This window comes from Nakaseomyces glabratus, chromosome E (assembly GCF_010111755.1).
Source record: "Nakaseomyces glabratus chromosome E, complete sequence".
Taxonomy (NCBI): Eukaryota; Fungi; Ascomycota; class Saccharomycetes; order Saccharomycetales; family Saccharomycetaceae; genus Nakaseomyces; species Nakaseomyces glabratus.
In genome coordinates, this window is record NC_088955.1 from 429,783 (window position 1) to 442,695 (window position 12,913).

Below are 12,913 nucleotides of genomic sequence, written 5' to 3' on the forward strand. Positions count from 1 at the left end.
GTACGGAAAGGGATAGAGAAAACACCGCAGAGAAGGGCATGAGAAAAGAGAAGCCCAAGAGAAATGCATCTGGGAGAGGAAGGGGCGCAGAGATGTAGGACAGAAGAGAGAGAAAAAAAGAAAGATCAGCTCTACGGTATTTTGTAGTCCCAATTTTAAAAAAAAAAAATACTCCTAATGGGGGGGGAGCAAGAAAAAAAAAAAATCACACAGCAGAAAAAAAAAACTATTATAAATATAACCAGTGATTAAGCGATTCCTTCAAAGGATGGAGTAAGAAGCAAAGTTAATCCAACCAACTGTAACCGAGATATACACACAATACTGATGCCGTCGTTTTCGTTGCTTAGACCAAGGGAGACATCTCTTTGGAAGGCGGTGAAGAACTTGATAGACGCTATCATTGTTCCTGATTCAGGGAAGGATGCGTTGCCTGTGGAGCCAGCGGGTGTGAGTGCAGCGCCTGCGAAGGCTGCGATGTCTGCGATGTCTGCGAAGCCTACTAGAAAGTATAGGAGAAACAAGAAGGTTGCTGACGACTCTAGAAGCACTAAATCGCGTGATTCCTTGGATAACGCTTCTACGATGTTCCCAAAGATCTCTTATAATGGGGACATCAGCCTGGGTACAGCCAAGCCTTGTGCTCTAGACATGAACTCTATGAATGGCTCCGGGTTCAACTTCACTTTCAACTCAAACGATGTCATAGAGACCAATTTCGATATGATGCAGCTGCAACTACCTGATTTCCCACAACAGCCACAACAAGATTTTGCTATACACAACGACTTAAACATTAACTTGCCCGTGCAACCTGAAGTACAAGTCAAACAGGAACCTAAGCCAGTGGACAGCATCACCAGCATCAAGAAAGACACTAAGGCTAAATCTGAGACTTTGGACGATGATGAGAAGGAGTTTGTTTGTCACTACTGTGATGCTAAGTTCAGGATAAGAGGATATTTAACAAGGCATATCAAAAAACACGCCATAGAAAAGGCCTACCATTGTCCCTTCTACAACGGCCAGGAAGTGCCATCAAAGAGATGTCACAACTCTGGTGGTTTCAGCAGACGTGACACATATAAGACACACATGAAGGCTCGCCATTTGATTTACCCAGAAGGTGTAAACTTCGCCTCCAGAAATGAATCTTCCGGTCACTGTGCCAAATGCGGAGGTTTTATCGCCAAGGCGGCCACCTACGTGGAAGATCATATTGAATCTGGACAATGTCCAGCACTACCAGCTGGATACTACTCGGAGAGCTTAAGAAGAACCTCCAAGAGTGCTTCTAAATCTGCAACACCAGCAAGCATTTCATCACAATCCGTTTCTCCTACCACTATTCCAGCCAGCTTGCCAACAAATTATCAAAAGAAGAGAAGAAATAAGATGAAGAAGATCACAACATCGAATGGTACTACTAGATACGTATCGACACTACAAAGTTGGGTGGAACCAAAAGTATTGGAGAACAAAGATGCCTTGGAAGCTATGGCTATCGTAGCTTCTGAAACTGGTAGAAATGATGTTTTCACTACATTGGATGACAATAAAATATTAATGGACTCCCAATATTATGTAGCCAAATCAGGTTCAAGACAGAACTCAACCCGCAAAAACTCTGATAAGACCATAAAACAAAATTCTAGACAGAGAAACAGCACTGGCAAACCTGATAATGGGAATGGACTTGTAACTCCAGAATATGGCTATGAACAAATAAAACAAGGAAGTCGGAGCAACAGCAATAGTAAGGGCGTGAACTTACATATTGCACCTCCAAACATGGGAGTTAAATTAGAGCACGCCGACAACATGCTTGCTTCTCCTGCTACATCTATCTCTACTGGTGTTATGAATAGCATATCACCTATATCTAACTCAGCCATGGATTCCTCCAGTACTCATTCTTCTTATGCTTCTTCACTGAATGATAATTGTGGTATCAACACGACACAGAAAATGCAACATACCCAAACATCAAACATTCTGCCAAATAATGACATGGCAAATGCTGGCCCTGATTTCAGTAATCTAGTTGATCTAGATAAGATAGGTTTTGATGCCATGCTTGCTCTTTGTCCAGTAAACAATGACCAAGAGAATTATAAAGAGGACAAAAACTTCATGTTAAGCAATATGCAGGCATCTGGCAACAGAATAAATTTTCCAGCGGATATTGAAACGAATTTAAACAAGTCCGCAGCAGACATACAACTCGGCAATACCTCAATGAGGCCACAAAATTTTGATACACAGCACTTTCCAAGAGAGCATATGGTAGTTGCTGATGTTGATCCCACCAATGCTGGGTTGATGTCAGATTTGCACGTCAAAGAAAATCAAAAATATATGCAATATTACCAACAGTTTTTCAGCATGAATTGAGACTATTTAATGTGATACCATTCGCGAAAACCTTTTTCATTTCGTACCATTTATATTGTTATTTTATAGTTAGCTAATTTTATTGATGTAAGCTAACAACCAGATACATTACTTTATATTCCATTATATATTGGGATTTTCTAATGAACAACCTTATTTTATGTGAGATGATCTGTAGTATGACAGCATTGGAAATATAAACAACATGGGCGCAAAAAACGTGTTTCTTTAGGCTTACCAAGGTAAAGTTTGATAATAATACAAGAGTTCGATTTGTTAAATAATATTGTATTGTATACACGGTTTAAATTTTATAATAAATATAAATAGCTAAATGAAACTTAAGTCTATATGTTAATGGCACCAAAATAAAGATGAATGAAAATGAAAAAAATGTAGTATAAGAAGCATTGAATTTTGATCATGAAAATGAATTTTTTTAAAACAATCTTTGGGATCAACCAACTTTGTCATATGCTTGCACTGCATACATTGCTAGTTATACGGATGAAGACATCGTATAGTTCGTTTAGCAGCAAAGCCCTCTAAACGAAACAACCAGCTTAAGTCATGCCGAAATATCCATGTTGATATTCACGATGACTTACTATTAGGCTAATGAATCAGCGTATATCCCGTATACGAGCCAGACAGCAATATTGTTTGAAGTAGGTTTTGACCATTGATTATTGGAAGAAAATGTTTAATATTTTGAAAGCATCTAGTACTTTTGTTCTGGATGTCTCTTTTCCCAGTAGATCTTAGCAGGGGCAGTTGGTAGGGTGACCATGGAGGTGAAGTCAGATGGTGGGACAGTTTCACCTTCAGTTGGGTAACGCCATTTCATGGTTCTGATGAAAATGGACATCAACACACCCAATTGACAGTAAGCGAACAATTCACCGATACATCTGTGTCTACCACCACCGAATGGCAAGTATGGAGAGGAAACACCCTTGGAGATAGCACCGAAACCGTAATCAACTTCGTCACCACCAGCAGCACTGGAAGAAGCAGCATCACCGTCCCAACGGTGGATGTTGAATTCATTTGGCTTAGGGAAGAATTCTTCTTGCAAGTGAGTGTAACCTGGGGAGACTAGAACGTGGTAGTCCCTTGGGACAACGTAGGAAGTGTTTGGAATAGCGACATCTCTCATGACTTTACGGAACAAAGAGTGCAATGGGTGGTGCAATCTCAAAGTTTCCTTGATCATTTGGTTCAATAGAGGCATGTTTTGTAGGTCATCGTAAGTCAATTCCTTGGTATCGTTGTTCAAGACGCGCATTTGTTCTTGGTATAATTCTTCTTGGACATCTGGTCTTTCAGCCAAATGCAATAGACACCAAGCGGAGGTAGCAGCGGAAGTATGTTGACCACCCATCAAGACACCAATCAATAGGTTGGCAATTTCTTGGTCGGTCATCTTAGTACCATCCTTGTAAGTGGAGTTCTTCATCAATTCATCAATCAAGTCACGGTTTTGGATATCGTTCTTCTCACGTCTTTCCTTAATCAAGGACATGTAAGTACCAGAGATAGCTTGTTGGGCATGATCTCTCTTTCTGTAGTGTTCTAGAGGCAAGTTAGGGAAGACGAAGTTAATTGGGGTGAAACCCTTGTCCAAGTCACTGTACAAGTAAGCGAAGTCGGTGTCCAACTTGTCTCTCATTTCCTTACCTAGCAAGGATCTGGAAGCAGTGAAGATAGTCATTTCAGGTTGGGAGACCATAACGTCGACGATACCGGAGTTGTTTTCGTTGATCTTGAAGTTCTTGGAGTTTCTGAAGTACTTGTAGATTTCCTCAGCGATCAATGGAACGTATCTGACAAAGGCTTCCTTAGTCAAAGCACCCTTGACAAACTTCTTTTGTTCCATTAGTCTGTGGTTTGGACAATCGTAGATAACACCTTTACCGAACACTGGGGTGGTCAAGTGGGAGTAAGCAGCTTCAGCGGAAACATCGGCCAACTTGGCGTTGAAGATGAATTCGTGACCCTTTGGACCCAAGTAGACAGTCATAATTCTACCCAATAGCATGAAAGAGAAGATATCACCGTATTTCTTTTGGCAGTCTTCGAAGAACTCGTATGGCTTGGTACCGTATGGGATAGCAGAGCCGACCCATGGGATCCAGTAGAACACAAGTGGTGGTCTGTCCTTTCTCAAGGAGTAAAGCAATTGCCATGTGATGGTGTACACAAATGGCAAGGCGACCATAATAGACACTCTCTGCGCCAATGGCAGAGCTTGGAAGTACGAAAGACCAAGCTTCACGTACTCCAATAGTTCAACGACCAAAGAAGTGTTTTCAGTGGACATGTTATTGTAGTTTTTTTTTGATTTATGTGGTTTGTAGTATCGAAATAGACAATGAGAACAAGAAATTCAAGACAATGGACATGAAGGGATCGCCCATTATATACATTTTTTTGTAAAGATGTTTAGCACAAGTCTTGACTACTGATTATACGAGATGAGTATACGGGTTCTTCGAGGTGGAATATACGATGATAAAATTTTTTTTCAATTTTTTTTTTTCAAAATTGCAGTTTGTTAAGGGTTTTCACTGTGCTGAGCAAAGGCCATAAAAAAAAAGAAACAGAGATGGACCGATAAACAAGACACAGCAATTGGGTTTAAGCTGTTTCCATTGTCTAATCAGTGATGGGAAGGGCTTGCAAAGATGTCACTCGGGTATACGATGTGTGCAACTGGATTAGAGAAGAAGCGATAAATCCTTATCTCATGTCGTTTGGTGCAGGCGAACGTGGGTTTTCTGCTTCTGTGCTGTGAAGTGCTCTTTGTACCCTTGTACTCCTGTGCTCCCATCTCACTATAACTCTTCAAGCTCACTCGATTGTAGTTGGAACAAGGCTTTTTGGGTCTCGTTTACAAATGGCCTCGTATTCGCGTATTAGCCTGTGCCGATGGATTTACCGGAATGGCGATGGTAGTATGGTACTATTGTAATGGTCGGTGTTAAGCGGATACTGTGTATTATTGTAACAAGACGTACCCTGGGGACAATGGATCGTTGTTCGTTTAAGCTTTCTTGCAACATCAGTAATACGATTTGTCCGATACAATCGTTGCTTACTCATCCGTGTCGATGCTGCCCTTCCCAGGTTGTAGTCTATTTTAAGTGTTAAATTTATTTTAAGTATAGTGCTTACTTTAGGTGCGAATATGTAGAGAGAGTTGAAGAAAAAATTAGCTAATCTATTTAGTGACTTTGGATGTTTCGTACCTCTTCGCAGCTTCCTTCCAGTTGATGACGTTCCAAATAGCCTTGAAGTAGTCGACCTTCTTGTTTTGGTATTGCAAGTAGTAGGCGTGCTCCCAGGCGTCGATGGCCACCAGTGGGACAAACTGGTTGCCGACTGTGTCCTGGTTGTAAGTCTGCACAACATCCAGCTGGCCGCCGTTCTCCAAGTTCTTGACAATGAAGGCCCAACCGGAACCTTGCACACCGGCCAATTTGGCATTGGTGACCTCGATCAGCTTGTCCAAGGAGCCGTACTGCTTCTCGATCTGCTGGCCAAGAGCACTGGAGCTGGATGGCGCTTCACCACCACCGTTCTTCTCTGGAGCCAGGTTCTTCCAGAACAGACAGTGGTTCGTGTACCCACCTCCATGGAACTTGATGTTCTGCTGCACTTGGATTAGATCACGTGCAGCTTGCAAGTCGTTGGGGTCCTTGGACAACTTGTGGGTCAGTTCCTGGAACTGGTCGACAGCGGTGTTCAGGCCGTTGACATAGGTCTGGTGGTGCTTGGAGTAGTGCAATTCGTTGATCTGGCCGGAGATGTGTGGCTCAAGAGCACCGAAGTCCCACTCTAGCTCTGGCAACGTCACCTTCGTGCGTCTTAGCACTGTAGAGGCAGCTCTTAGTTGAGTAGATTTGAAAGCAATCCTAGACGTAGACAACATCGTTTCCTTGTAATGTATACCTCTGTTATTTCTATCAAAGTCAAGTTAGATGTTGTACTTTCGGTGAACGTCCGTGTACATGATGAGTAATTATCCTCTATATATATATGTATTGTGCAAGGTAGCCCTGGATTGTTTTTCTCTCCCTTCCCACAGGGAAAAAGGGAACTTCGGTTCTTACGGGAGAGCGTTGGAGAGCAACGGACTTCCCTGGTATCTTCTTCAGGTGATATCTACCCAGTCATCCCAATAAAGGAATCTCAATTACTAAGAAATAAGCTCAACTATCAATACTAGCTCATCGATTTTTCACAGTTTTCCCAACTTCCTTCAACTTCCCCCTGCTAAGCAAGTTTGGCCAGACACCCCTTAGCCCACTGTTATACTACTGAGAGACATGGTAAAGTGTTTAGACAGGCCCGCGCAACAGCGACCCTACAATGCTATCTTCGGTGCGAGAAAGCGGGATTTGAATCACGCGATACGTTGTGAAGTTAAGAATTGTTGACTGTTCTTCGATCCTATTGGTTGGCTGTCCAGAAGCAGTCAGTTTTTAGGGGAGGGGGGAAGTCACATGCCGATGTGTTCGTGCAAGACAGCTGTGTCCGTATCATACAATATGTCATGTGATAGTTTCTATGGTCCTTTAATAGCGTTAATAGCGTTCAATGTATAAGTACTATAGTATTAGAGTTTGTTTTTTTTGATATTACAGAAGTACATGCTGTTAGACCTAGTACACAGTTATAGCTGATGATTTGAGAGTGTTGAAAGTTCGTTTCCTAGGTAGTAATGATCTATATACACATTCAAGTCTTTCAAGGGTTGGCATATTGCCATTCTATGCACCGACTGTAAGCGATGGAGGGGGTTTAGAAGTAGGGAGCTGCAGGTTGTGTATGGTCTATTCCATTAGTCATGTATGACAGTCGCCCAATAAGTTGTGAATATATATTATGGCAAAGAATAATGGCAATCTTTTCTTTCCAGTTGTTTTGTTTTTTTTTTGGGAAATATGCGCAAGGTTGTGGGAATGTGGATTAAAAAGCTTAACCCAGTAAAATAAAAAATAAAGAATTTCACTATATTGAAATAATTCACGATTATTCTGAGATGAAAATAGTAACGGTTACTTATTCCTGGCCAACGAAATTAAGAAAAAAAAAAAGGAATAAAAAATTACTTGTCAAGTTTGGTGATAATGAATATTTCTCATTTGAAAAACACAAAGAATTAAAATCGACATGTATGAATCTCATAAAGATATCAAGGGAAATGACTGTGGAAATTGCTGTCCAATTTGAATTCTTTATGTGTAATGTCTGTAAACCATGCCTCGGTTAAATTCTTCATTGTTGGTTCTTTATATATTACCATTCGAGATTAGTGCATAGTAGCGTCAAAGTAAAGTTTTGGATCAAGTGCACTAATTTCTGCAGATTTTGCTTCACCTTCTAGCAAAATCTCACTTAAAATCTTACCTGTAGCTGGCGCGTTATTGATACCCCAACATGAATGACCACTGGCAATAAATAAGTTCTTTATATTAGTCTCACCAATTAATGGACCTGAGCTGGTTGGTACATTTAGCACTGGAAGGTAGCATGCTTGTTTTGTTAGAATTTCACCTTCAGATAGGACAGGAGATAGCTTAGACACGTAGTGGTAAAGCTGATCACATTTTTCTTCGATAACTTCAACTTCATCAGATGCCTCAGGTAATCCAGCCAAGGTATCACCTTCCCCACAAACATATACCTCGTCCCGTCTTGCATATAACTCAGGTGAAAAATATTCATTGTCTCCGGTCTTTAATTCTGTAAATATAGCATATGGAGAAACATAGTTTTCGATGTTTGGTTTGTTTCCGTTGTTCTTTCTCTTACCTCTTGAATCTCCATCGGCACTAGGTCTAATAGTGATGGAATGTGCTCTCAAACCAGAGATTGGACAATTTTTGAGAAGTTTTGAAGTCCATGGGCCCATACTCAACACCAGATGGTGGATATCAGTGATTTTGATCGGCACTTTACTGTTTCTCTTCTGCTTTGATTTTTCTGTACCTTCGTCTGGGCCATCATTCAACTTATCTGATCTTGACCATTGCATTGGTATATATGTAAGACCCGTGGCGGCACCTGTGTCGTCCACACTAATATTTATGACCTGGCCTCGTATCAAGTCAACCGCACCAGTCTCCATAGCCTTTTGTAGAAGGAAATGGGTAAACTTGTGGGGATGAACCTGGGCGGTGGAGTCTGTACCACCCAAGGAGGACCAGTCGGTAACAATATCGTTCCTCAGCCATGTCAAGTCTCTTGGTAACTGAGTCTTCAGGTTTTGGTTATTAAAGTATATGCTGCTGGTTGTTCCATCCTTCAAGCTTCCAATGTTTGTGCTGGAATTTCTATCAGAGGGATTCTCTTGAGAGGTTGTGGCTACTTCATCCTTCAAAGAAGTATTGCCAGTTGGACCAGAAATGATGCTAGCATTCCCGTCATCCTCGTCCTCTTCATCATCCTCGCTCTTTGACAAAGATGCATCTTTCTTGCCGTTCAGGTCCCTGTGGTTTGGTTTCATCTCTATATCTGAATCGGATGACTCTTCCTCATCAGAAGACCCAGAAAGACTGAAATTGTTCTTCATCTTATCGTTCTTCTTCTTCTTCAACGCCGTCTTCTTTGGTGGAGGTACATTCAGAGAGTAAGATGTCTTTGGGGCCTCGCTGATGACACCGTTATGGTCCTCATACAGCGGGATATGCTGGTCTGCAAGTTTAAGATCAGCCTCCAAGGATACAGTGGTCAATCTTCTATAGTCCCAGTTGGTGGCACCATCGTACATGTCACTCAGCTCCTGGTGTAACTGGAAACTCAATGGGACTATCTGCTGTGGGAAGGCCCATGAGGCCAGTAACCCACCAGCTTTACCCGATGCCCCACCGGCAACCTCACGCGATTCCAGAACAGTTATATGGTGTGTGCTGGGGTCAAAATCCGGGTGCTGCGTTAAGTAGTACGCAGTACACGACCCTATAATACCAGCACCGACAATCACAATGTGAGTCTTCTCAGCTGCATTCCCAGAAGGGTATAGCTGAAAATCAGGCGTAGCAATATCTCTCTCAGACATCAAGTACGTTGTTGGAAGTCCGCTTAAAAGACTATATTCTATTTAGTATTGAGACTACTGAAACTTATACAACCCCCTCCTCTTTTCTGTTCATTATATTTGATTTTGTTTTTTTATTTTATTTTTTTTCCTTCCTTCAGGTTTTTGACACTTTGAAGTGTAAACTTTACCTTGGTAAGAGTCGTTCCTCCACTTCTAACTCTGTATCATCAGCTTTCAGTCCTGAACACTGTGATAAACTGTTTAGAAGAATACTGAGTGAGAACCACGCTGTGAACTGCCCCCAACGAGCAAGTTTCAGACGTCCCTAGTCCCCGTCTTCGTCAACACTTTGGAAGAACAAATGAAAATCATCCTTCCAATGGATGACGAACACATAGCAAGCAAAACCCAATTATGCAAAAAATAAATGTTACCCTTATCGTGGTGATACATGGTGCCCAATCCTCATATTTCCTTCTATCTCATGACAGCATCTTCTTGTGTATACAATACAGGCTGGTATTCACATGCCAGTCGGGAGCCTGCGATTTCTTTCAGTGACGGTACCTCAGAGAGCTGTAGAGACCCCGAAACAGGAGCAGGACGCTGCACCAAGGATAGTGCCCAGTGCTTGCAAAGGTATGCACCATTCGCTCTGTGTATATGTTATCTTATGTAAACTGCAAACCCCCATCGCGAATGCCTGGAAGACTGGCAACTAAATAAATCACGTGACTATACGTTTGCTACTCGAGCCAAGCTCTACTGTGATAGCGGGCGCGCAGGCGAGTGCTTGCTAGCGGAAATGGCCTTATACAAGTCGGATTGCTAGGTATCTGTTGTTATGTTGGTCTTATCTGGTATTTAGATCAGTGAGGTAAGCTTGGATGTGGGCAGCAGTACGGCATTACAGCAGCAAGACGCTGTTTTTGAAGCCGGCGAAGTTTGATGTCAAGAGGATCATCAGGGACATAGGGCTGTATAAGGACTCTATCGCTCGGCGGGAGCTAGTGGGTCAGGAGCAGTTGGTTGGTGCCCTGGATGGGCAGCTTGCCGCTACTTATGAGAGGACGAAAGATATACATGCCAAGATTTCGGCGGTGCAAACTGAGAGGAAAGCGCTCGAGTTCAGTATTCGGCAACATAAAGTGCATGGTGATGAAGTATTGAAGGAGCTGAGATCACTCAAGTCTCAATTCAGTGCCCTCGCTGAACAATTGCAAGAAGCCAACTCTAAAATTCAGGATATATGCCTACGATTGCCAAACTTGATACATGAGTCGGCGCCCGATACAGCGCCTGTGATAGACCGATGGATCAACAAGGGTCTTTATGAATCGTTCGAACAACAGGAAAACAGAGACCACGTATACATTATGACTAAGTGCAAACAACTCTTGGACCTGGCCAGTGCATCCAATATTTCAGGCAATTCGTGGTACTACCTTATTAACGAAGGAGCTCAACTAGAGACTGCATTGGTCAATTATGCATTGGATCAGGCAGAGAAGCACGGATTCCAGCGTTGTATTCCACCTAGCATTGCTCGCAAAGAGATAATTGATGCATGTGGATTTACTCCCAGAGATATGAACAATGAGAAGCAGATCTATGAGATAGAAGACGGTAATAACAAACTTGGACTTACCGCTACAGCTGAAATAACGTTGGCAGGGATGAATGCCAACAAAATATTGGATTTGGACGAAAATAATCCAACTAAAAGGTTGGTTGGTGTAAGTAGGAGTTACAGAGCCGAGGCTGGTGCGAGAGGGAAAGACACTAAGGGTTTATATAGAGTTCATGAGTTTACCAAAGTGGAACTGTTCTGTTGGTCATTGCCGCAACATAGTGAGAAGGTTTTAGAGGATCTGAAAGAATTCCAGGTTAAATTAATAAGTGATTTGGGTCTTTGTGCTCAGGTCCTCAACATGCCTGCCAATGATCTGGGAAATCCAGCTTATAAGAAGTATGACATTGAAGTCTGGATGCCAGGTAGAGGTAAATTTGGTGAAGTAAGTAGTACTTCGAATTGTACTGATTTCCAAAGCAGAAGGCTATTCACAAGATACCAGAATAAAGAGTCATCTAAACTGGAGTACGTGCACACACTAAATGGTACAGCTATGGCTGTTCCTAGAATGATTCTAGCAATTATTGAAAACTTCTACGATCCATCAACGAATATGGTTACAGTACCTAGTCCATTGATACCGTATATGAACGGAAAGACCAAATTTTAGGCGGAAAATTTACCAAGCATATCTATATAACTAATTTGCACATAAGTTCTCATGTAAATAATATAATTATGACTCGAACATTGAAGTTAAACGCTAATTATCAATGGATTACACCTCTATTCCTACTTTTTTTCAGTTTTTTGAGTTTGGCACGGCCTTCGCATTGTGAAGCCCGAAAGTTAAAAAGGGTACAAACGAGTAGCTAATGGAACAGGTTGATTAGACTTGAAATATTGCAACTTAACCAGGTAATAGACAAGACAGCACTATTATAACTTAAACAATTTCTTTTGTTTTTGATATTATTCCTCCTCACTTTCGAAAGTTTTCAGTCCAGAAAAACACAAGGATGTTAGTGCTTGCATTAAGTGATGCACATATACCAGACAGGGCAGTCGATTTGCCATCAAAGTTTAAGAAGTTGCTAAGTATACCAGACAAGATATCGCAGGTGGCTGTGCTAGGAAACAGCAGCAATTCATCTGAATTTCTCAAATTTGTTACAGATATTACACCGAATGTGCACATAGTCCGTGGGGAGTTTGATAGAGCTACGATACCAGCAATCCATACAGATAAAGTGCCAGTGGTGAAGACACCGGGTCAGGAAAGGACGATAAAGTCTAACAGAGTTGAGCTGCCTATGAATGCCGTCATAACTCAAGGTGAGTTCAGGATAGGCTGTTGTAGTGGCTACACTGTGGTACCCAAGAATGATCCTGTATCTCTGCTAACATTAGCAAGACAACTTGATGTTGATATACTTCTATGGGGTGGTACTTATAATGTAGAGGCATATACTCTAGAGGGTAAATTTTTTATCAATCCCGGAAGCTGTACCGGTGCATTTAACACCGATTGGCCTGTTTTTTCTGATATATTGGGAAACACTGACGTTAAGAAAGAAGAAACAAAGACAGACGATTCAAGCTCGAAAAGCAAAGACGCAAAGAACGGACCAGACCACCTGTATGTGTCTGATCTGGATATCAATGGTGCAAATGTGCCCAGCTTTTGCCTGCTAGATATACAAGGAAGCACATGCACACTGTATATATACCTATACGTTGACGGCGAAGTTAAAGTAGATAAAGTAATTTTCGAGAAACAGAGGTGAGCCCAGTGCTACACGTAGTTAGGCTGTTTTGCATAAGTTCTTTAAGACTAGAGGAGTCCATGAGAAGATTGTATATAGGTACAATCAATTGTATAGAATCCATACCCTAAC

General features: G+C 41.8%; 6 protein-coding genes across 6 annotated transcripts; 3 read left to right on the forward strand and 3 right to left on the reverse strand.

The window, feature by feature from the left end:
- Positions 1 to 327: 327 nt before the first annotated feature.
- GVI51_E04015 (C2H2-type zinc finger protein) lies at positions 328 to 2,394 on the forward strand (the record flags this gene model as incomplete). The annotated part of the gene is made up of 1 exon (XM_445875.1): positions 328 to 2,394. The coding sequence occupies one exon, from the start codon at positions 328 to 330 to the stop codon at positions 2,392 to 2,394; it is 2,067 nt and encodes a 688-aa protein (XP_445875.1).
- Positions 2,395 to 3,115: 721 nt separating this feature from the next.
- ERG11 (sterol 14-demethylase) lies at positions 3,116 to 4,717 on the reverse strand (the record flags this gene model as incomplete). Its single annotated transcript, XM_445876.1, has 1 exon — positions 3,116 to 4,717. The coding sequence occupies one exon, from the start codon at positions 4,715 to 4,717 to the stop codon at positions 3,116 to 3,118; it is 1,602 nt and encodes a 533-aa protein (XP_445876.1).
- Positions 4,718 to 5,617: 900 nt separating this feature from the next.
- SOD2 (superoxide dismutase SOD2) lies at positions 5,618 to 6,328 on the reverse strand (the record flags this gene model as incomplete). The annotated part of the gene is made up of 1 exon (XM_445877.1): positions 5,618 to 6,328. The coding sequence occupies one exon, from the start codon at positions 6,326 to 6,328 to the stop codon at positions 5,618 to 5,620; it is 711 nt and encodes a 236-aa protein (XP_445877.1).
- Positions 6,329 to 7,711: 1,383 nt separating this feature from the next.
- On the reverse strand, positions 7,712 to 9,460 carry TDA3 (Tda3p; the record flags this gene model as incomplete). The annotated part of the gene is made up of 1 exon (XM_445878.1): positions 7,712 to 9,460. One exon carries the CDS (start codon positions 9,458 to 9,460, stop codon positions 7,712 to 7,714), a length of 1,749 nt encoding a protein of 582 aa, XP_445878.1.
- An 869-nt stretch (positions 9,461 to 10,329) lies between these two features.
- On the forward strand, positions 10,330 to 11,685 carry DIA4 (putative serine--tRNA ligase DIA4; the record flags this gene model as incomplete). The annotated part of the gene is made up of 1 exon (XM_445879.1): positions 10,330 to 11,685. One exon carries the CDS (start codon positions 10,330 to 10,332, stop codon positions 11,683 to 11,685), a length of 1,356 nt encoding a protein of 451 aa, XP_445879.1.
- A 349-nt stretch (positions 11,686 to 12,034) lies between these two features.
- Positions 12,035 to 12,802, forward strand: VPS29 (retromer subunit VPS29; the record flags this gene model as incomplete). Its single annotated transcript, XM_445880.1, has 1 exon — positions 12,035 to 12,802. The coding sequence occupies one exon, from the start codon at positions 12,035 to 12,037 to the stop codon at positions 12,800 to 12,802; it is 768 nt and encodes a 255-aa protein (XP_445880.1).
- Between the last annotated feature and the right edge of the window lie 111 nt (positions 12,803 to 12,913).